At 43.6% G+C, this 23,822-nt stretch overlaps 1 protein-coding gene across 5 annotated transcripts in view; it reads left to right on the forward strand.

Moving 5' to 3' along the window:
- Positions 1-23,822, forward strand: part of PDLIM7 (PDZ and LIM domain 7) — a 59,863-nt gene that overhangs the window by 34,577 nt on the left and 1,464 nt on the right. For 3 of the 5 annotated variants that reach the window (XM_081317378.1, XM_081317379.1, XM_081317377.1), the window contains 7 exons: positions 4,077-4,107; positions 5,834-6,006; positions 20,324-20,382; positions 20,725-20,965; positions 21,313-21,493; positions 22,041-22,161; positions 23,379-23,494. In XM_081317378.1, the coding sequence (XP_081173504.1) occupies positions 4,077-4,107; positions 5,834-6,006; positions 20,324-20,382; positions 20,725-20,965; positions 21,313-21,493; positions 22,041-22,161; positions 23,379-23,494 (922 nt within the window). Of the gene's footprint in view, positions 1-4,076; positions 4,108-5,833; positions 6,017-11,424; positions 11,580-12,075; positions 12,113-20,323; positions 20,383-20,702; positions 20,966-21,312; positions 21,494-22,040; positions 22,162-23,378; positions 23,495-23,822 lie in introns of all 5 variants that reach the window. The other 2 variants (XM_081317380.1, XM_081317381.1) reach the window with 2 other exon arrangements.

Genomic DNA, 23,822 nt, shown 5'->3' on the forward strand with positions numbered 1-23,822 from the left:
ACAATATTAGCCCAAACAAAGTGAGTCCTTCGGGAAAGGGCGGTATATAAATATAATAAAATAAAATAAAATACAAAAAATAAGCTCACTGTCCAGAATTGTTAAGCATATTGTAGAGCCTCTAGACAATTTCCTGCATAAGCAGTGTGGCTCTGATTCCAGATGTGCATTTACTCCTACAGAAAAGGGCTTTGACTGTCTTGTAATAGTGTGACTTCACATGGATTTCAGCCAAAGTATCCAAGCTGATTTCAGGCTACACAAAAGGGATTCCTAGGTGAATACAGGTTTGGATTTGAAATAATAAACAATTAGCAAGTACGGTGGTGGTGGTGGTGGTGCTGCTGCTGCTGCTTGGTATTTCCTGAAAGTTAAGAGGCAGGGAAAATGCCTGCCAAAACAACCTCGCTTGTTAATTGTTTATTATTTCAGTTCCACACCTGTGAAACAGATAGCATGAAAAAACATTACAGCCAAAATAAATGTGGGCTGCCAAAGCCTGGCAAATAAAATGATTTTTGGATGAACACACTGCTTGTTGTTGGATTTCCTTATAAGGATAGCTTGGAAGCTGCGATTGGTACAGAATGTAGTTAGTAGGATGACCCTCTTTATTTGCTACGAATTCTGAAACCCTTAACAGTCAAACATTCATCATTGTGGTTACTTGTATGGACTTAATGATAGCTGCTGGAAGGAAGCTCTGTTTTGATCACTGATGGACTTCTTAATGTGGTGCCAAAATTATGAAATGCTATCCCCACAGGCTTTCTGGTCTCAGAAAAAGCCGTTTAGCTGCTTTTAGTTGAGTGACTTTTAGGGTTTAATTTTTCTGCTTTCTAGTATCAATTTACCGTATATACTTGAGTATAAGCCGAATTTTTCAGCCCACTTTTTGGGCTGAAAAATTCCACTTCGGCTTATACTCCAGTCAACAAAAAAAAACTTACCAAGGACTTGTGCGCGGCCGAGGCTTTGGTGCTTCCGGGATCGCGCGCACCTCTCCCAAGCCACCGCCGTCCGGAGACCTGCCGAAGTTTGAGGAGGTTTGGGGAGGTGCGTGGGCGCCTCCCCAAACCTCCCCAAACGTCGGCAGGTCTCCGTTCCTCCGCGCCCTGCCTGCCTGCTTCTTTCCGCTGTGGAAAGAAGCAGGCAGGCAGGGCGCAGAGGAACGGAGACCCGGCGACGTTTGGGGAGGTTTGGGGAGGCGCCCAAACCTCCCCAAACGTCGGCAGGTCTCCGTTCCTCCGCGCCCTGCCTGCCTGCTTCTTTCCGCTGCGGCGCGCACCTCCCCAAACCTCCCCAAACTTCGGCAGGTCTCCGGACGGCGGCGGCTTGGGAGAGGTGCGCGCGATCCTGGAAGCACCGAAGCAAGTCCTCGGTAAGCTCCGGGCGGTCACTTGCTTCGCGTCTCCTGAGGGAAGGGGGGGCGACTGGAGCGGGCGTGTTTCCTCGCCTGCTGGGCGCCGCGATTTGCCCGGGGAACGCGCGGGCCCCGAATGGCAGCGTGGAGCGAGGAAGCGGACAGCCAGGGCTTCCCCGAGAGCCGCGGCCACACAGGGTATTCCTGTGTATTCAGGCTTGCAAAATGGCGGATCGAGCCTCTGCTGGCGGCAGAGGCTTGCAGAACGGCGGATCGGCTTATACTCGAGTCAACAACTTTTTCCAGTTTTTGGGGGTGAAATTGGGGGTCTCGGCTTATAGTCGAGTCGGCTTATACTCAAGTATATACGGTAATTGAAGTTTATCTTAATATAAAAAAAACAAGTGAAAAGTAAGACTACGGGGAAAGTGAGGAGGGAAAAGAAAGGGGGAAAAGATGTGAGAGAAAGAAAAAAAACCTTTTTGGTGCAGTTAAGATACAAAGTAAAGTTACAATCTCAGCTTTTTACTTTTATATAATTAGTAATTATATAAACAACTATAAAACCCAAAGTCAAAAAAATATTTTTTCCCATTTTGTGCACAAAATCCAGAAGCAGTCTCCAGGTAGAAACAAAACTGGATACATTTTTTCCTTAATTAGGACAGTTAATGTTGCCATGACTTTTTTCATGAACTCTTTCATTGTGGGAATTGACGTATCTTTGCAGTTTTGCATATATAAAATTCTAGTTGCAGTCAAAATATATAATAACAAAGCTCATTTTTCTCAAGATCTTTACACAATAACCCTAAAAGGAAAACTTCTGCTTTCAGTTATATATTTGTTTAAGAATCTTCTGGCCCCAATATTAATTTTCTGCTGCCTTAATTCTGCAGCAGCTTTATTAATTCTCTTACCAATTAGTGCAATATTTGCTTGTGGCTGTGATTTTCCTGCATAAGAATCTAGATAATACAGAATTACTAAAATATGCACTGTATGTGTATGCATGCCATAATATATATGTGTTCTTCATAAGAACCATGTTTTTTGCCATGGAAGAGTCATCTAACAGGATTTTTCCCCCCCAGAAAGATAACATGAACTCAAAAAATCCATAACTGCATTACAAAAATGGCAAGAGCTATGCCAAAAAAAAATCAATAAAATTTATTACATGTTACCATTTAAAGGACAATTGATATGAAATATTTTACAGGTGGTTTATGACTCCATCAATAATTTTCAAGTTGAATGTTATATAACAATCAATGCTGGAAATGTTACAACAAAGAAGGAACATTTTATCGTATGTGGTGGTTATGCCAAAAACTCAACAGTATTGGAAAGCAATAAATCAAAATATTCTGAAAATCCTAAAAATAAAATTTAAACCGAAACCACAAACATTTTTATTCAATCCCAGAATTTTTTTAATCAAAAGTGTTACAATTTAATAAGATACGTGCTGACAGCTGCAAGAACAAATTTGGTACAACATTAGAAAAGAGGGCCTTTGCTGACAATACCAGATTGGGAGGCCATAATTGGAGAATGTGCAGCAATGGCAAAATTGACAATATATATTCATAATAGAAGTCTGACCACATGTGTGCAGTAATGACTTCCATATAAGCTGCATATTATACAGCAGGGCAAAAAAAGAGACATTTGGAATATGGTTTTTACGAAGGAGGTTATGTGATTAATGAAAAAAATAGATGAAAGAATTGAATCAGATACTAGCAATAGCCTTCTATGTTTAATAAGTGTGTATTGTATATCTAAGTTGTGGTTAGTAGTTGGAGAAATATCCGAAAGGGAAGTTGAGAATGTGTTATCAGAAAGTTACCCCTAATGTTTTTTTTTATTTATGTCTTATTAGTCGTCATTTCTTCTGTGTTATTGTTACTGTCCAACATAGTCCTTTCGCAAAAAAAATCCTGTTTATCAGGATTCTGTCATAATGCAAAAGCACAGGAAAGCACATATCTGATTTATCTCAGTTTCATCTTATGTCCCCTGTTATTTTCAGTCTGTAACTTAGCAGGCAGTCCTTGTTTAGCAAACACAATTGTGACCAGAAATTTGGTTGTTAAGCAAAACAATTGCTAAGTGAAACCACTACTGTGCTTAAAATCTTACTTCAGCTTTCCTTTGTTTTGTGGATCTGTGAAGGTCATAAATGATGATTGCTTGCAAAAGTTACCTGTTCAACACTGTAGTTAACTGAATGATTGCTATCCAAGGCAGTCCTTAAACGAGGACTATAGATTCTTTGCTACACTTTTGTCAGTATGGAAGTACATAGAGTATGCAAATACCCAAGGTGATATTCACAAGAGAGTGATCTGAACTGATAAAATCATTTTTTTAAAGAGTAGGTTAGAATGCAAAGGAGAAATATTATTTCTTCACCTCAGGAATTTCTAGACAGTCTGAAAAAAACAAAACCAGACACACTCTTTGAACTATTTAAATTCTCATGACTGTTCTCTCCCCAAAGCTTCCTTTCCAGATGTCTTATGGTGTGAAAGGAGCTGCATTGCATATGCTAATTTGCTTTAGCTCTCCATGGTTACAGATGGTTGCAGCAGTGTAGATCCCTTGCAGCAAAGGTGCTGATTTGCAGAAAGCTTTGATTGTAAATTGTCTAGCTGAATTCAACTTCTTAGGCAGTGCCTCTGTTAACAACTTTTTTCTCTTGCAGAGTCCAGAATCTCCTAGGCAAACCTCAGAAGGTGCGTCTGTGGCTGTTTCTATCTGTCTCTCTCACTTCTCTTTGGGAAACTGTGAAATAAGGTTGGAGGTGGCTTCTTAGTTACAAAGAAAATTGTAATACATAGTTACATAATGGGTTTCAAAAGCAGGATAATAAATGTCCATGCACAGTTTGGATAGAAGTGTGAAAAATATTCCACAGTTTGAAAGCTCTGATCATGCAACATTTTGCAACTAAGCCAGACAATCTTTGTTCAGATAGTTATTTTAATACCCAAATAAATAATAGCTATAGGTGTCTGGAGGTATACAGAGAGCCTTCTTATTCTAAATGGACATCCATGCTGAGTTCCTGAATAATTCCAATTGGAATCTCTCGGCAATGAGTAGAAATGCTTTGTTTGTTTGTTTTTGCATCTGAGTTTGGTAAACCACCCAGATTCGTTTTATGAGGGAGATGAGTAGTTGCTAACTATGATACAGATAGTCCTCAACTTATGAACACAACTGAGCCCAACATTTCTGTTGCTAAGCAAGGCAGTTATTAAATGATTTTTTCCCCCCTCTCGTTTTATGATCTTTTTTGCCACAGTTGTTAAGCGAATGATTGCAGTTGCTAAGTGAATCATTCGGTCATTAAGTAAATCTGGCTTCCCCCATTGATTTTGCTTGTGGGAAGCCAGCTGAGAAGGTCAGAAATGGTGATCACATGACTCCAGGACAGTGCAACTGCCGTAAATACATGCCAGTTGCCAAGCATCCAAATTCTGATCACGTGACCATGGGGATGCCACGACAGTTAGTTGTAAGTGTGAAAACTGATTATAAGTCACTTTTTTCAGTGCCATTGTAACTTCGAATGGTCACTGAATGGTTGTATGCCAAGGATTACCAAGTATATAAATAAATAAATTCTTCTCTCCTTATACTTTTTCTTAAAATTAATCTAAGAATTAGAATTCATCTGGTGTTTTAATTTTTATCTAAGTGTGATGTTCTGATATAGGATGGCAATTTAAAGAACTATAGAATGCAGTACCTCTTTTTTTTCCCCTTCCTGAATTTCTGGCTTACTGCTCATTGTTAGCTTATTTTTAAATGGTACTTCAGAAGTCAGAACTGGGATGTGGGCATATCCCGGTGTAACTGTGTACAATTCTCAAGGGGATATAAGCTTGAAGGTACAAGTAGCGGGCGGGGGGGGGCATGTTGATCCCTGAATCGGGTCTTTGCTTCTCACACTAGAGAGGCAAACGGTCAGATCCTGGCCTCTCCAAGATCTTGGTAGGGCTACCCTGGAAGACCCCATTCATTTAGTCAGGTCCATTGATTGGAAGAGGGAAATGAGATGAGGCTTACAGAAAGAGACTTGCATGGTTTGGTTTTGCTCCTTAAAACGTCAGCATGTGTCCGTGTCAATGCCTGTTTCCGCTGTTTGGATGGAAAGCAATTGATTACCTTGATTGCCTCCCTGCAGACCCTCTGGGCAGCATAGAGGGGCCCTTTCTGCCCTCGAGGGGATTTCCTGAACAAGGCAGTTTAGGAATAAACAGAGGCAGAGAGAGATGGACCACTGGCTTACGTTGAAACTGCTCTGTGCCAGCTTGTATTTATTGCCTTGGTGCTCAAAGAATGGCCTGGCTTCCATCTGGGACACTGTGGCCTCTGGCTCTGCCTGATTATTGGGTGCTTTTGCATGTTGCCTGCCATGCCAGCTTGGGCATTGTCGTTTTGTGTTTTGTCTAGGACGCACTCCCTTCTTCTCAGCTCCCCAAATATAACTTCACTCCCAGTTCTGCCCTCAACAAGACAGCCCGGCCCTTTGGAGTTAACCCTGCTCCAAGCACGCAGCCCGGGCAGGTGACGAAACCCGTGCGGTATGTTCCTCCTGCATCCGTCTGCACCACACAGCACAATGGGTATGTTGCTGTGCTTCTGGCCATCTGGGATGGGGTGAGGGTGGACTAGTGATGTGATTGTGAAACTCTGCACACTGGCCATCCTCTATACACCTGTGGATGCAAACTTGTGCATGTGTGGCTTTCCACTGAGGGGCACCTGGTGGGAAAGAATGCCCCTCCTCCCCATTGAAAAATGTAAACCTCTAATGTTGCAGTGACCTCTTGTGGCTGGAAAAGATATTGCAATTCCTAAGTAAAACCATTCCCCAATTTAGATGTTCATTCAGTCCAGAATGTCCGACTGGCAGGCCAGTAAATTGTGATTTTTAATGATAACAACTCAGTTTTTAACATTGAGCCTTCTTACATGTTCTGGAAAACCCAATAGATGAATTTGGAAATATAATGAGATGTCCCAAGGAATATGTTCTTTTTTTTAATTAGTTTTCCAATATTACAATAGTATCTTTAAAAAGCAACGTGGTATCTGGGTTACAATAGTTCCATTTCAGACAAATACATATTATTACATATCTCCAAATTGTTGTAACCAATACTTCCTCTCTCTTTTTTCCTTTAATGCATGCTATCTCTTATCTAAATTAATATATTTCTCATTGCTATCCATCAGTCATTTAATAGTTTTCTTATATTTATCAATACTTTAGTATATTTTATATTTTAACATTCCATCTTTAAAACATCAAGCACCTTATATATTTTTCTAGCTTTAATTTTACATTGATATTAAAATTAAACGTTTGAAATTTCTCATTTTCATATTGCTAAATAACCTCCTTTCCCTTTACACAATTTTCTCCAATACCTAGTAATGTAATACACTTCTTATTTATCTCATTTCCATATCAATATTAGTAGTACAATATAGAATAGTAGTCATTAGGATACCAATTGCATGGAGGAGAAAGAGGAGGAGGACAATATAATATTCTTGTTTCTCATTTATAGTTTCCACATATTAAAAATTAACCAAAATTTCTTCCGTTTCCCACATTTAATACATCCTCTCGTGTCACTACATCCAAGTATATTAGTTACATTCTATCATTTTTAACATATATACATCTTAATCCATATCATTTAAGGAACTCAATATTTCAATGTTAGTATTCATACATCTGTGTTTTATTTTTATTTTTTAATTAGTATTTTTATCTACTCATCAAAACAATCTCTCGTAATCCAAGTACCATCCTGTCTATTTTGGTATTATCTATTTCAGGCCTCTTAAGAATGTCCATATTTCTTCAGTCTTATTCTTGCTTTCTTCCTTTGCCATGTCATTTTTCGCTTCTTTGCCTCAGGATCATCAAAGCATTCTTGTGTTGTTATATCATATTGAAGTGGCCCTCCAGTCTCCACTTTTGAAGGATTGAGAAGTCTGTTAACAGCACCAAATCTTCTCATTATTTTCGCCTCTTGATATAATTGACCAGCCCAAGGAATAAGTTCTATTGTACCTGTAATTCTTTTTACCAACCAATCCCTAATAATTCATATATCAGATAGTTTGATTGTAATGATAGCATATTATAGCAAGCCAGCTGCATCTACACGTTCATTATTGTCTGTCTTTATAAAATAGGGTAAATGTGGGTGGATGCAGGGTGGATGGGGATTAATTCAGTAAAATTAATAAACTTAGCAAAAGGGGAGGGGAAAAGAATATGCTTGGAATCAGCAACGTTGGCCTGCTTTTTCTGCCAGGATGAGCTGCTAAAGTGTGGAAGAAGTGCTTAACTGCATGCAAGTTGTTGGCAGTTCAAATGTTGCTGAATATAAAGATGCTTTAGGTGAGCCCTTCTAACTAGATGTATTCAACTGGTTCTTACTTTATTTATTTAAGCTAATTAGTGGTACTGGTGGAATAATGAGAATACTTAGTTGTTTCAGCATTACTTTATTTCCCTAGCAAGGGATAGCTTTCTGTGCAACAATTTCTAGTACGGAAGAAGTTGTGAAGACTCCATTGTGAACTGACCGGGTCTTCCTTTGTAGTTTTCAGCAAAGGACTTCTATAAACTTTCTGTTATTTGTATGCAAATATAACTAGTGAGGACTGCTCTTAATTTGTTTGGAAATGAGAATTTTTAGAAAGTAAGGGTTTTTTTTCTCCTTTGGATGGGAGACTCTTGTCCTAGATTTTGTTTGGGATTGCACCACACAGCATGCTTATTACCCAGCATTGTTGTAGGCTATGATGATTGGTGATTACACATGTCATGATTTAATATACTTTTTCTCAAATTGGAGCCCTCCAAATATGCTGAGGTTTCAGTTCCTGGTTTAAGATGGGTGTCAGGTTAAGAGATAACAGATGTAGGGGGATCCAGAGGTAGAAGGGGTGTCAGTGGAATCGAAACGGGCGATCATTTTACTTGCCTGCAGTGCATGTTAAAAAGGGCTGGGCTTCAATCAGCTGGCTGTGCCTGCCATTCTGCTGCTTTGGCTCCCTTGTGGATGCCCTGATTGAAGGCCACCCATTGCCTACTCAGAGAGTAGGGGATCATTGTTTTCTCTGCTTTTGATTCTAATCTGTCTGCCTTTCCTGTCTTTTTTCCCCCCTCTTTCCCTCTTTTTCTCTCCTGCAGGCACAGATTCCTGACAAGTCAGTAAGCTTTTGGTCTTCTCTGTAGCTTTTTTGCTAGGTTTGCATGATGTTTTCCATGTCAGGTTTCTCCTTTCCCAGCTCACCCCATTTTTTGGGTGGTGGTGGAGTATGGTTGTGAAAGGAGTGGGAAATTCTCCGCTCTTAAAGCCTTCCATCCTTCCGAGGTAGGTAAAATGAGGACCCAGATTGTTGGGGGCAATAAGCTGACTTTGTAATAATGCCGCTTGGGGTGTGTGTGAAAGCCCTAATAAGCAGGCATATACATAGAATGAAGGCTACTATGCTAAGCTTGTAAGCCGCCCTGGGTCTTCGGAGAAGGGCGGGATATAAATGGAATTTAAAAAAAAAAAGAAATCCTAAGTTTGTTTTGATGGGAGGGGGAACAGAGAGTTTCAAAGCCCACAACGGGCTTATATGGGCTGTTTTCACCTAGCAAGAAAAGCAGAATTTATTTGCACCACCTTGATCAAATCCTCTTCATGCAGGAAGGTCCTAATTTTGCCATTTTCCTGGGATTTGGAATAATTGGAGGTGAAAAGACCTCTTTGTATGGCAAGAAACCATATTAGCCTAAGGTCAAGGTTACCAAAAAGGTTTGATTTCTAAAAGAGGGGTCTGGTGCTTCTGCCTGCGGCTGGGACAGCAGTCTGGTGCAGCTCTTCCTACTCTACATTCATCTAGAACTGTGACTGTCTGACCTAGATAAGGGTGAGGAATTGGTGCTAAATTTGGCAGGGAGCTTGTGGCTTCTCTCCTCCACAGGGAAGCTGCAGATATCTCCAGGGACATTAACTGCAGCAGAGTTGTGAATGTTCTTGCTGTGTTGGGAAGGGAATAATATTTTCTTACCTGACTGGTACTTTGCTTTCTCTTATCCTTTGCTATTCCTGTCCTCAGGGTGACTGCTCACCCACCTAAGGTGAAGGATGTGCCTGCAAATAACCCACCACCTGATTATGGAGATTACTACCTGGAGGACCAGTAAGACTTGGGAATAGAGTCCAGGGCTAGGATGGCTATGTCAAGCAATGTTTGTACTGCATGTGGATGTTCTTGCCTCACAGCTTGCAAATGTTCCTCCCAAAAGTTACGGGGAACAACCCCTGAGACACCCACGGCTACAATTCAACTCTTTTACAAACACTCAGGTTAGGAGGATATATTAGAGCGTCACCTGGCAAACTAGGCCACTTTATGACACGGAAGCTCAGGATTCAAGGCCTGTCTCTCACAAAGTCAAACATTAGTCCAGACTCCAGCTAGCCCTGTTACTGCCTAATCTAACAGCACTGGAGTAGCCCGTTAACAAACTCAGTGCTTTGTTAAGTCAGAATCAACACCCCATCCCACGAAGCAGTTCATATTTAACTCCTGATTACAGTTTAACTGTTGGTTGTTCCAATCCTTCAAAGAAAATCCAGTTTTCCCTCTTAAGGTGATTCCTTTGTGGGATCAGATATTCCCAGGTATCTCTCTCTTGAGCCATTCTTTAGGTGAGGATTAAAGTGTTGGTGCTTTCTTTGATTGCCCTGTTTTCTCTTGCCTGTACTGCTTTGCATGTCCTTGGGATTATAGCTGCCCTCCGTCAAATGGGGAGCCTCAGCCAGGCCTTGAAGGCTGTGAAACATTCTCTCTCTCTCTCTCTCTGTCCCTCTCTCCAGCCAGATTGCAATTTACAATTACGAACAGCTGCAACCAGAAGGTTTTTGGTGGTGTTCAGGATAGGAAGCACTAGGGTTTTTTTGTAGCCTTTCTGTAGAGGCGGGTTGCCGGGACACACCCACATAAACCCCACACTCACACACCCTTATCCCCACACAAATAGTCTGCTTCTCAGGATTTTTGAAGGAAATTCTTACAATCTGCTGGCTGTTCTGGCACACATTTTCCCCTTGTTCTGGCCTGCAGAAGGATTTCCATGCATTGATTGGTTTATTTAGGGGGGGGGAAAGGTCTGAACTTTGCTGACGTTTAACGACTAGTCGGGACAAAACAAAATGAGATTTAGTTCACAATAAGAGCTGTACAAGCAGACACTCTGTATTTTATGTGTTTGCTTTGAAAATGGACACAGAAAGGGCCAAAGACATTGATACAGAAAGGAGCTAGAATAAATCACTTCACAGCTACGACTTACATTCCCTAATCGGCACCTTCACATTCAGAAGCAGTGTGTCCTAATCAGAGGTGAGAAAATGGCTGCAGCTTCACATCGTGGACAGTCAGCCCAAAGCTTCCTGTGTGCGGCTCCTCAGAGCCCATCTACGTTCACTGCTGAACAGCTTTTAGAAAATAATTTGCCACTGATGCTAAGTGTGACATACCAGCTCTCTAGCCTTCCCCAGTCAGGTGATCAGCCCCCCTGATGAAAAGGTTTCCCTTCTGCTTGAAGGAAGTGCAAATACGAGAGCTTCCTATTTCCTCCCAGAGTATGGTCCGCCTAGTCTCCCTTCCTCCCAGTAAGTAGAATCACGGGAGCGGGGAAGGATATTAAAAGCAGCCTTCAGAGCCCTCACCCTTCACATCGGTTAAGATTGTGACTCTCTGGACCTTCAGCCACCTGCAATTCTAGCTGATGCATTTCTTCAGCTACAGAAAATTAACCGGCGGTGGACAGGGACTGATGGGGTGAGCTTCAGGATCTCATTATTACTTCTGAAGGACAGGTCATTGATCCGGCCCTTTAGAGTGGCCTTGTCTCTTGATTCATTGCCATGTGTATGTGTGTGCGTTTGTGTGCGATGCATGGCTGGCGACTTCTCTTTTTAGCGCAGTTCTGGCTGAGTGCCCTGGTCTGTTTGTAGGCACTCTCTGCGGCTGGTGAGCCTGCCGGCTTTCTTCCCCAGCGATGCCAGTAAAAAGAGACTTATTGAGGACACGGAGGACTGGCGACCACGGACTGGGACTACTCAGTCTCCTTCCTTCCGCATTCTGGCCCATCTCACAGGAACAGAATTCAGTAAGTGCCCCTTCGGTGGAAACCATTTAAGGGCCACGGCAAGCTTTATTTTCCCATCCCTGACAGTGGCCAGTTCCCGGTAGAGACTCGTGGGAAATTGCAAGCTTTTCAGATCTGCCACTTCAGGAAATGGGTGCAGTGGTGCCTGAGATTTGGTGACAGCTCTGGTCCTTCTCTCGCTCGGTCTCCATGGTCAGTGTGAGATGCTTGCATTGTTCCTCCTCCTCCTCCTCCTCCTCCTCCTCCTCCTCCTCCTCCTCCTCCTCCTTTGTATCCCTGCGGATGCTCCCTTGGCCTTATGCAATCTCCTCTGGGGATGCAGCTAAATGTTCTGCAGGCATCTCCTTCTCCTTCCCTCACCCCAACTACTATGCCCAGTCCCCATCTCTCTTGGGGATAGCCCTAATTAAATCTTGTTTTTTTTCTTTCCATCTGCCAACCTGATTGGCCCAAACTCTGATTCTCTTTCTTTCTCCTTTCCTTCTGCTGCTGCCAGTGCGAGACCCAGATGACGAGCATCTTAAGGCGGCCAGGTAAGAAGGGCCAGATCTTTGGAGCTCGGATTTGTTAGGGTTAGAGATGGAAGATTTCTGCCCGAGTTCCTCAAGAGCTAGGGATGCCAGCTGAGATGGGTTTAGGGCTTCAGACTTGCTTACAGAGACACTTTTTCTCTCTTATCACAGATAGTTCATACAATACATCCATAGTTAACCACGGTTTATCAAGCTAGTTTTCTGGGTTCACATGACAGACTACTAGATCATAAGCTAACGGCTTAAATTATTGTTTAATTGTTACTGATTTGAGGTGGTGTATGAATAACTTGCTTCACAGCATTACTGTCTGCTGGGGTAAAGAGGAGACAGAGAAGTCCTTTTTTCCCCTCCTTGAGGATGGGGTACTATTGAAACAGGTTGGGCGTTGTGTGACCTGTGTTCTGCATGCACTCTGTTTCTCTCTCCTCTTTCCCACCCCCCTCCCCACTACTGTTTCCACTGTCTGTCTTCCCTTTCATTTTCTTTTTCTAGAGAAAGGTTTGTCCTGGAACTCCAGAGCCCCCGTTACACTCACCTGCGTGACTGGCACCACCAGCGATCAGCTACCTCTCTGAATGTGCTCTCCTAGGATGCGTAGACTGATCTTGTCTTGCTCTCCTGACTCGACCCTTCTGTTGATTGTGTGCCCATGCCGATGTTAATAGGGCAGGCACATTTCTGTCTGTTTCCTTCTGGCTGTTGAGTGTAACTTGAAAATAGGAAGTCTCCCCCCCCAACTCCTGGAATGTAACGATTGATCTGTGCTGGAGAATTACTTAGTTAGGAATTAGAAATCAGCAGAAGACGTTTGTTTTACAGACTCGCACTTTGAATTCCACACCTCACTTCCTGCATCTATGGAAAGAAACTTTAGGATCCAGCTGTACCATTGGAGAGGAGGACTAGTTTCCCCACCTTAAAGGAACGTTCTGATACAAGGAAGCTATGTCCACTGAAGTGGGAATTATTTCCTGAATTAAGAAACAGCAGGTGCTCATATACAGCTGGCATTTTCTACCAATGCAAGAAAGATTTCTCAGGCTGGCTGTCAAAATTTTCCCTCCTGAATAAGCATTACAAGGAAAAGGTGGCATTTTTAGCCATTTGTTTTTGTTTAGGTATTTATGACATTTATAAACTAGCCTTCTTCCAAGGAATGTAAGATCACATGCATGGCTGGCTCTCTGCCCTTTCCTCACAATGCAGTAGTCATAATGCAAGGCTGGGTGCAGGAAGAATGACTGGCCCAAGGAAACACAGTAGTGTAATTCGTGGAAGTACGGGGGTTTGAACCTTGGTCTTAAGTCTCCAATACCTGCACAGGTAGTTCTCAGTTTAACCAGCTCAAAAATCTCCTTGGGCGGCATAAAATCTTGGAACCGTAAGGGCTGTACAGTCTACCTTTCCCACTTTCTGATATAGTTTCTCAGCACTGGACTGGAAATGAAAAAAAAATACTCTTTTCCAGGTAACCCCCCTTCTGCCTCTCCACAACTGTTAGAGAAAATGGGTCTTCCCTCTGGTCTTCCACCCTACCATGATTATCCTTTGCCTCTCCTTGCTCCCTCGGCTATGAGTGTTGGTGTTTGTTTGCTACCTTCAGGGAAGGATAGACATTCCTTTCTGGGTGGGCTGATGAGATCTTGAGAGATTGCAAAACTATCTTGCTGCCCGTAATTTGATTTGGAGAGGTCTGTTTTGCACTTGATCTATACCCAGGCGCCTTAATTTGCAGAAAACAGCCACGTTTGAGAAGTGCGATACAGATGCTCTTGCCGGGATCAGAGCAGACTCGGGAAGAGGGGTGAATTGCTCTGTCTCTCTTTCTGCACCGAGAGTGTCCTTTTCCCTAATGGAGGGCATGTTACATTGCTCCTCTGTTGACTACAATTCTGTGTTGTAAGAGTTTTTATCAATGTTTGGCCTACGTGCATGATACAGAATTATCTGTACAGCGCCCCATAGTCGCCCACTGTTGAGTGCCTGAAATGTAGTCAAGACTTTGCAGTCTAGATGGAGACTCGCTTACTACTTTCCATTTTGTAGTAAAAAATAAATGCTTCTATTCTCATATCTGGCTCCTGCCTATTTATTATTGTATAGGCTACTGAAACTGGAGATGCTGAGTCACTGGTGAACTAAACCAAGCTGTGGGTGAGCAATTGTTCTTCAGTGCAGTACCAGCCTATGTGTCATCTGAAAGGTCACTTAGGATGCAGTTGGGAAAGCAGTCTCTGTTCACTTGTAAGCTTGGAATTTTCTAACTTTCTGGTGCTGGTTGACATTGGTCTCTATGCTCTAAGGGTTAGGTCTGGAAGAACTAGAGGATTGCTGGCCTCTGTGGCAACTGGCAACCATAGGCTTGTCTCAAATAATCACTGCTCCTATGCATGCAGATTGGCCTACATCGAACATTAATTTTCCTCAAAATGTTTGGGCTGTGATCCAGATGTGGAGGGCATATCTATCTCTTTGTTGTGATCAGATCATTTCCTGATCCATTTGAGATGTACTACCACCGAGGATTTCTGCAGACTCTGTAACTTATTAAAATGGTCTGTCCAAGGCAGGCTTCTGGGGGGTACTTGAGAAATTTCTCTGCACCTGATAGGTAGTTTCATTTATTGCCAGGCATCAAGAGGTGATTCAGGCTCTTGACAAGATTGTATTCACTACTCCTAGAGTACACCTTAAATTATTGAGGAACTCTGGGAGAGATGAGGCAGAAAATGTGACATTTGGAGTGTTGACGGAGAAAAACAAGGACTCAACCTGAATATATAGGTGGGAGCTCAAACTCAAACATCATGGCAGTAAAAAAGTGCAGCTCTCCACTGTTACATTTGTTTGTGTATATCCTTTATTATTTTTATAAATAGTTCAAAGTGGTGAACATATGGAACATATCTTCCTCTTCCTGTCTTCTCACCATCACACCCCTGTGAGGTGAGCTGGGTTAAGGAGAGAGTGAGTGAATGACTCGCCTAAGGCACCCAGTTGGCTTTCATGGCTAAGGGAGGTCTAGAACTCACCGTCTCTGCTTTTTAATCACTAGACCAAACTGGCATTGGTGGGCTGTTAATTAGAAGCTTCATTTTGTATGTCTAGGTCTCTCTTGGGGAACATGAATAGGTGTAGTTCCCTCCTGGCCATTGTAGCTGTTTCACACAGCATTTTCTGATACGGTATATTTACTCAAGAGTTGCTGAAGTGTTGACTCTTTATGGGTGATGTCCAATGAGGACATCAGGAGACACCTTACCATATTATCCTTTTGACCTACAGACTGATGATCTAGTCACTAGATACACTGTGGCTATACTCATGCCCTCGCTGGCTTTGTAAAGTATTGGTGGGGGCATAACTGGCTGGGTTTGGATTTGGAAGATGACAATGCCAGCAGTCTTGAAGGAGGCTTCCGTGGAGCCTCTCCTTAATAGATTGTCCCTTTACAGTAGCTGGTTATTTTTGACAGCTATTCAACACCTTCTTTTAGGGAAGGTTTTTGAGTGGGTGGTTGGGAACAGTTGTCACACAATCAAAAACAAATAACTTGATGCCACATTTGGCTGTTATCAAAACATGGATCAAATGGAAACTTCCCATTCCACCCAAAAGAGAGTCTCTTGCAGGCATGTATACTGAGCAGGTAGGAGAAAGATGCAGGAATTTAAATATTGATTGGACTAGAAATTGCATTTAACACGCAGCAATTGCTGGAATTGTTTTGCAATAGCTTCTGAGCTTTTCCACAGTAATTCTCTTGTTCTTGTACCTTTGGGTGCTTGTTTATCTGTTCTAGTCCAGCTCACTGGGGAGAAGTTTGTCAAGGATTCATTGAAGACCAGTCTAGTAGAAGCAGATTATTTGAATGTATTTCAGTTAAAGGTTAGTTTTGAGCATAGGACAGAGCTGGAGTTGGCCACTCAAACTGATGCTTTTATTGAGATATGCACAGAAGTAGTGCATCCTTCATGATCCTTTTAGACTTTTTTTGTGGCTTCAGGACTGTGGGGAGTAGAAGCACTGTTTATAGTGGTACTGTTTCTTCCTCAGTTCCAGTTGGTTGACATTAAGAGAACAGTTTGGGTCAATAATCATTCCCTTGTGGGGTGGCACAAGGTTTGGTCTTTTCCAGTCTTTTTAGCATTAACATAAAGCTGCTGGAAAAGGTAATCCACTGTTCAGAGGTGAGATAGTAAATATGCAGATGATAATTATACATTACTACCCTGGGCCTGCCAGAGATGCCACTGAAGCCTTGTCCTGATGTCTGGAGGTTTTGCATCCTGCATAGAATAAAACAGAAGATTAAAGATGAATCCATTGGTTAAGTTGCTGTTTGTTCACTGAGGTTCTTTGTTGGTTCCAGTGTTTTCTTGGGGTGGGTGGTGAGGCGGAGCACTATGCTTGAAGGAGATCTATATTTTGGAAACCTTCTGCTGGATGAGATGGGCAGATGTAGTTAGTTGTGGTTAGGAGAGGTCTTTGTCTTCATTTAGTATGCCAGTCGTAATCCTATCTTGAGTGTGACCATAATGGAGACTTGGGCCCTTAATGCTTGTTTGGAATACTGCAATCTGTTCTCCATGGATTGCTTTTGAAGACGGTCTATTTGGTATCTGCCTTTTGGGGGGGCATGAGTATATTATATCTGTACTATGAGTGGAGAAGGGACGCGGTGGCTCAGTGGGTTAGGATGCTGAGCTTGTCGATCAGATGGTCGGCAGTTTGGCAGGTCGAATCCTGAGTGCCGCGTAACAGAGCGAGTGCCTGTTACTCGTCCCAGCTTCTGCCAACCTAGCAGTTCGAAAGCACGTAAAAAGGCAAGTAGAAAAATAGGGACCACTACGGTGGGAAGGTAACAGCGTTCCATGCGCCTTTGGCGTCTAGTCATGCCAGCCACATGACCACGGAGACGTCCTCGGACAAGCGCTGGCTCTTCGGCTTTGAAACTGAGATGAGCACCGGCCCCTAGAGTCAGAAACGACTAGCATGCGTGTGCGGGGGAACCTTTATGAGTGGAGAACGAACTGCTGGTTTTAACCTACATTGTAAAATACTTAATAGTTTGCAACTTTGGTATCTTGCAAAACCATTTTCTCCAACTAGAATTGACCTATCTAATACAACTCTCCTGGGGAAATGTGTTGATAGTGTCCCATATTTGTGAGGTGAAGTCCAGGAGACACTTCTTAGTAATAGTACAAGTATTCTGGATTATTCTAGATTAGCTCTGTCTGTGGTAGCCTTCTGTAAATTAATGAACAATAGACTGTTGTTTATGACTTGGATTACTGTTTCTTTCCTCATTTTCTTTATATTTATTTTTTTACTAGGGATATTTCAGTTATTGTTTTGTCTGGTTTTTGTTGTGATGCTAATAGCTGTGAGTCTTTGGAAGTTATGGCTGTATATATATATATAAGAAATAAGTATTTTCAGGTGCCGTTTTATCTTGGCATCTTTGGGGGCAGAAACCAATCAGCAATCTGGAGTTTTCTTCCCCTCCCCGCTTTCCTCTGTGGACTGTTTTCTGAGGATTACATTATTAGGTAGTGAATAAGAAACAGGATAGCAGCTGAGCCTTCGGTTCTTGTCATGGAACAGAGATACAAAAAATACTCTTTGGGCAAATCACTGTATGAGCAGAGGTAAATGTGGATTTTTAAAAGAAAAGGACAAATTCCCTTGATCTAGAGCAGAACAAACCACCTCACAGCCTCCTTAAGGTGCCCGCATTCCATTGTTCTCTTCAGCCTGGGAGGATGTGGGGCAGATCTTTCTGAGCTGTGCCACTTTCCACTGCAGGTGGGGGGATCTTAAGTGTGAGGAACAATCTGTGTTAAAAGAGAGAGAAAGAGAGCCAATGAGAAAGAGAGAGAAGCCCGTTTCCTGCCTGGTGATAAAATGTGTGAGATTCCCCAAACATGACAGTCTCTGATGTGAAGAAACGTTGCCTGTGTGTTTTAAAGGTGTTTGTGTGTGTGATCATTTTCAGATCTACAGTCCATCGCTTTCAATCAGAATGGTAGTAGAGTTTAGATAAAATCACATACCACAATTGTTGTTGCATGGGATCGGGGGGGGGGGGGGCGGCGGCTGTGTGCTTGCACCCTGAGGGGGGGTGTTTTCTTTCAGCTCACCCCAAGTAGATATCTTAAGAAAGGGAAAGGAAATAATTGATGAACATCCTGATGAACATCCTGAGCGTGCTCTGCCTCTTTACTTCATTTGACATTTCTTCAGTTCTTTACCTTTCTATTTTGGGTGAGATTCTGTTCCGGTGCAGGCCCGCTGCTCCTTACAAGCCGCATTTTCTGCTGAAGCGCAGGTAGCCTCCTGCTCTCTTCCTCCTGGATCATCTGCTGGGAAAGGCCAGCTCCAGGACTGAGGTGGCTTCCTCTGTGATTCATCACACAAACCCAAACTGCCACTTGGTTTCACCTCTTCTCTGCCACCGAGGTAGTATTTGGCCTTGAAATGTCCCTCTAAGCTCTACACTGATGATTTATTTCTACTCAATGATCTACGTATAAGCTGGATGCCCTTTTTTTCAGGCACAAGGCCTGAACATCTGGGGAAATCTAGCACGGTCCTATTATTCTGTTGGTTTGCGGTTGGCATATGATCCCATCGAAACACCAGTGACTAGAGTTGTATGCGAAAACAGCACGAAGCTGTACCAAAGTATACATCACATCCTCACCCTGTCCTCCCAACATACTTTTATCAGATAGCACAAAAAGCATGTAATCATCAAAGAGAGATGAAGGTAGCAAGAGCTGGGTTGGCTGATTTTCTTAAAATGTTAAGAATATAGTTCAGCACCACTCCAGTATGATTCAGAGAAGATGGGAGTGTTCTGTGGGTGCTTTCAAGCAGTTTGTTTTTTTACAAAGCTGCCTCCTGACAGTTACACCAAACACACAGCCTAAGTCAGTGATGGCGAACCTTTTAGAGATCGAGTGCCCAAACTGCAACCCAAAACCCACTTATGTATCATCGGGTGCCCAGTGGGCGTGGCCCATTGGGTGGGCGTGGCCCATTGGGTGAGCATGGCTGCAGTGGTAATGGCAGACTGGGTGGGACTAAAGTTCAATCAATCAATTCCAACTTTTCAAGATATTTTTTTCCCCGCAAGAAGTTGAAATTAATTGATTTAACCTTTTTTTTTGCACATGGCAAAGGCCTAAAGTTAAAAGGTTTTATAAAACCCAGCTGAAGGCCTAGGACTGGGGCGATGGCACGTGTGCCCACAGAGAGGGCTCTGCATGCCACCTGTGGCACCCGTACCATAGGTTTGCCACCACGGGCCTAAGTGTAAGTATAAGTTGCCAGCTACTGTTGTTCCTGACTCAGTGGCAAATGCCTTCAATCAGAGGTACTGGATAGCGTTCTGTGCCTTGTTTTAATCAGGATCTTCAATTCTGAGTGGGACAGTCCTACTACCTCCTGCAGGGAACCTTAGTAGAGTTTGCTCTCCTACAGCATTAAAACCAGGCATTGTTTCTATATCGCTGTTTAATGACTCAGGAACTGCCCCAACGGAACAACTATTTAAGAGACGTTTCCTCTGTAAGCGTGCAAGACCCCTACTTTCCCCTGCAGCCTTGGATTCAATCTTGACTGCCCTGGAGGAACATGGTGGCGCTTGGAGAAGAGCTGGCTGTTGTTTCCTGTGTCTCTCTTTAGGAAGGGAAACTATATGGAGGAATAAATGTTCTTTCTTCTGAGTGCATGCGGAGACAACAGTCCCTGCCCTCAGCGCTATGTACAGTAGTTCTTTAATCCTTCTTTTGAGGCTAGTTAAATTGAAATTTTCCTTGGTCCTGTGGAGGGCAAAAGAGGGATGCCACCTTTCCACGTAAGTTGGAAGAATACTTTTCTTCTCAGCCAGCTTCGGACTTTCTGGGCTCAGAACTGACACTTGCCCTTTAGTTTCATGAACTCCCCTTCCTTTAACTCCTGTATTGGAGAACCAAACCAGCCAACAGGGGTCACTGCTACACAGAGTACTCAGCCTATGCTTTCTTTGTCCTGGTTTTAATTCCTGCCTGGGGAATGGGGAAGCCCCCCCACCCCCAAAAAAGCCTAAGAATTTAGGTTGGGTTCTCTCTCCTCTGTTAAGTGTATATGAAGGGCCAGCCTCTGCTTGAGTATAGGGTAACAAGCCAGGTCATTTGGAACTAATTGGTTATTTTGTAGCCAGGTCTCCATGCCAGATCTGCCTTCTGCACCCGCCTTGACAGTGGAGCCCGGATATGGTAAGCAGGAGCCTTGCACGCTAGGGAGAAAGGCAGCTGGAACGGTGGTCCCTCAGCAGGAAAGTTGAGGGATTGGGGGGTGCGGGACCTCAAAAGAATGTCCTTTTTTGATTGTGGAAGCTGCTACAGCTTTCAGCTCTGTAAAAGACTGAGCTAATTTTTAAATTGTCCTCTGTGCATGCATAGGTTAGCAGCAGATTTATTCTTTTCGCTTAAGAAAAGCTGAAGCGTAAGGTATTCCCAGTGACCTGCACAGAATCATAGCATTAGCCTTGCCCATTTTGGATCACGCAAACACCCCGTAAAAAGTGAAGTGCCAGATACCTTGTGTAATTCCTCCAGGCTCCACTGCTCCAAAGCCTGCACCTATCACGGGACCTTCTAGTCGTCCACCCTGGGCTGTGGATCCTTCCTTCGCTGAGCGATATGCACCAGATAAAACTAGCACTGTGCTGAGCACGCACAGCCAGCCAGCCACCCCAACGCCTGTGCAGAACCGCAACTCCATTGTCCAGGCTGCACAGCAAGCCCCGGAGAGTGCTAGCAAAACACCCATCTGCTATCAGTGCAACAAAATCATCAGGTAAGCCATGGAGTTTTTCGTCTAGGGTGGGGAACTCACGGAGCTCTCCCCCTGCTGCTGTCTTATAGCTCCAGCAACCCAGCCAACATGGCCAGCGGTTAGAAATGCTGGCGGTTGGACTTTAGCAGCATCTAGTGGGGCCTGCTATTCCTCTCTTTTCTCCCTCATCACTTGATCGAGGAGATAAAAGTACAAATTGCCTTTGCTAACGAGGACTGAATACGTCTGGGGTCTCAGGAGTGTGCTTTTTGGCTTCCTGCCATGCGCGTAATGGAGGCTGGTGGGAGAGCAACTGAAGAGAGTTGCTGCCAATCCACCACCAACCCTTTCTCTTTGCTTTCCAACAGGGGGCGCTACCTGATGGCTCTGGGACGCTACTACCACCCAGAAGAGTTCACCTGCTCACAGTGCAGGAAGATGCTTGATGAGGGTGGCTTTTTTGAGGAAAAGGGCTCCATCTTTTGCCCCAAGTGTTACGACATGCGCTATGCCCCCAATTGTGCCAAGTGCAAGAAGAAGATTACAGGGGTGAGTTCAGGTGAAACGTGGCCTTTGGGGTAGCAGGTTACAGCTTCAGGTATGCTGTAAGTTAGGGACACTTAGGAAAGCCTGGTGACTCTTAACCCTTCAGCTGTTCCTGCCTCACAGTTCCCCTCCTTCCAGTTTAGTCGGTCTGGCTGAGCCAAGGAGAGTGAAGTCCAGAAAGAACGGGAGGGCCACCCTTAAGCTTACAATGTATTAATTCAAGGGTGGCTCGTGCCGTAGGAGAGAGTAATATGGTTGTTTTGTCAAGGCCTGGAACAGAAGTGAGTGCTAAACTATTGAAGATTTAAGAGCTATAAGCTAGAACTTCCTGGTCCGTCTTTCTCTAGGCATATTTATCAATCTCCTGCCTACTCCAGCCTCTTCTTTCTCTCCTGAGCGCATCCTGGCCTAGGATTATCAAGATGATGGCTGTACAGCGTGTTCAATGCTAAGTGCTCCGTAAAGCTCTTTTTTTCCTAATTATCTCCTCATATCGGCCAAGAAAGTGTATCCATTCACTGGAGTGACTCACATTCTTGTATTGCTTTAGGAAATTATGCATGCTCTGAAGATGACCTGGCACGTTCAGTGCTTTGTCTGCGCTGCCTGCAGAACACCCATCCGCAATCGTGCCTTCTACATAGAAGAGGGGCAGCCCTACTGCGAGAGAGGTACTGCATACCGAATAATTGAGGCATGGCTCCATGTTTCAAGCCTTCTGAAAGCCTTTAGCTGCCGTTCCAGCCTGATGAGATGGAAAGCGTCCTGATTGGTCCTGGTAGCATCAGAGTATCTTGTACCAAAAAGGAAAGCCTTGGGTGAAACATACATCATAGAATGTATTGCTAGCCCTGGATTTTCTATCCTGGGCAGCAGGAAGAGCTTGCAAAATAAAATATTTGCCGTGCAATTCTCCTCTGTCCCTGGTCTGATCACCTTTTGTTGATGGTTGCTGGGCAGTACAAGTTCTGCTAGGTTACTATGGAGATGATAGTTTAGTACCTGCATCACATAGAAAGCCAGCAAGCATGCTGGGAATTGTTGTTTTTTGCCGCCGCCCCCCCTCCTTTCATTCTGGTTCTGAACAGTGCGGCTCTGGAATATTCCATTAGGAAATAGGGGGAGGGATGTAATTTCACTAACAAAATAGTCACTCTTTCCACCTCCATTCCGTTATTGGATGCTGTGAACAAATCTGGTCGTCTCCCAGATGAACAAGCAGCTGCCTTTCATCAGAAAATGGGTGGGGATGGTGCACAGGATTCTTAATAGCATGCGTAGCCTTGCTTGACTTGAGTGTGAGGCTTGTCGGCCATCTCTAGCCCAACAAGCACCCGAGTTGTTTTAGACTATAAGCTTAGCTTATAATAGCAGGGAGCTGGGGGAGGGAGGTCAAATAATGGAATAGAAGCAGAAGGAAACCCAGAACGGAAATAGCAGAGTTGTAGATTGGACTAAAAGATGTTAAGTAGAACTGGTGGTATACTTGAGTGCAGGCACTGGAAAGAACCAATGAACTGTCATTTATTTTGAAGCATTACCATGTTAATAACAAATTAGAAAAGCAGTGCCAGAAGATCCTCTGCTGAATTTTCAGAATCTCTCCTGGGCTGAGAAGGACGCCAGTCTGGAATCGTGGAGAGTTTTGATACTCGGCATTCCTTAAGTAAAATAAAGCTGCAATATATGAATGCTTTGGGACCTCTCTAGATGCTTTGGGGGCCCGGCCCTCTCACCAAGCCATCCAAACTTCTATTCCATAGGAAATGCATGTTATGGGAGCCAGCGCAAGCAAAGCCCTTTTCCCCAGCTTAGGTACAATAGTGTTTGAAAATGCTGGCTCAGGAATGTCATTTTCCTGTCCTCCTATCTCTCCCCTTTGTGCAAGATTATGACAAGATGTTTGGAACCAAGTGCCGTGGCTGTGATTTCAAAATAGATGCCGGTGATCGTTTCCTTGAGGCCCTGGGCTTCAGCTGGCATGACACTTGCTTTGTTTGTGCGGTAAGACAGTTTCTTCCCTCTTTCCCTCTCTCAGGTTTTAACTAATCTAATTCTACTAACTTCTGCTGGACGTCAGGGAAATGTATTATAAAATAACCGCAGGCTATTATTCCCAGCCGGGGGCAGGACTGGCTGGCGTAAGACATATTTTCAGATGTGCTTCCTTCTTCCTATGCATTGAGATTGGAGCTATGCAACATGAAGGTCTCCTGCTGAAGACATACAACGGAGAGCCAACGTAGCACAACGGTTGAGATGTTGGATCAGGAGCCGGGAGGCCCTTTCAAAGCTTTCCATAGCCATGGAAAGTACCTGAGTGGCGTAGAGC

This window comes from Vipera berus (genome assembly GCF_964194415.1).
Source record: "Vipera berus genome assembly, chromosome: 2".
Lineage (NCBI taxonomy): Eukaryota > Metazoa > Chordata > Lepidosauria > Squamata > Viperidae > Vipera > Vipera berus.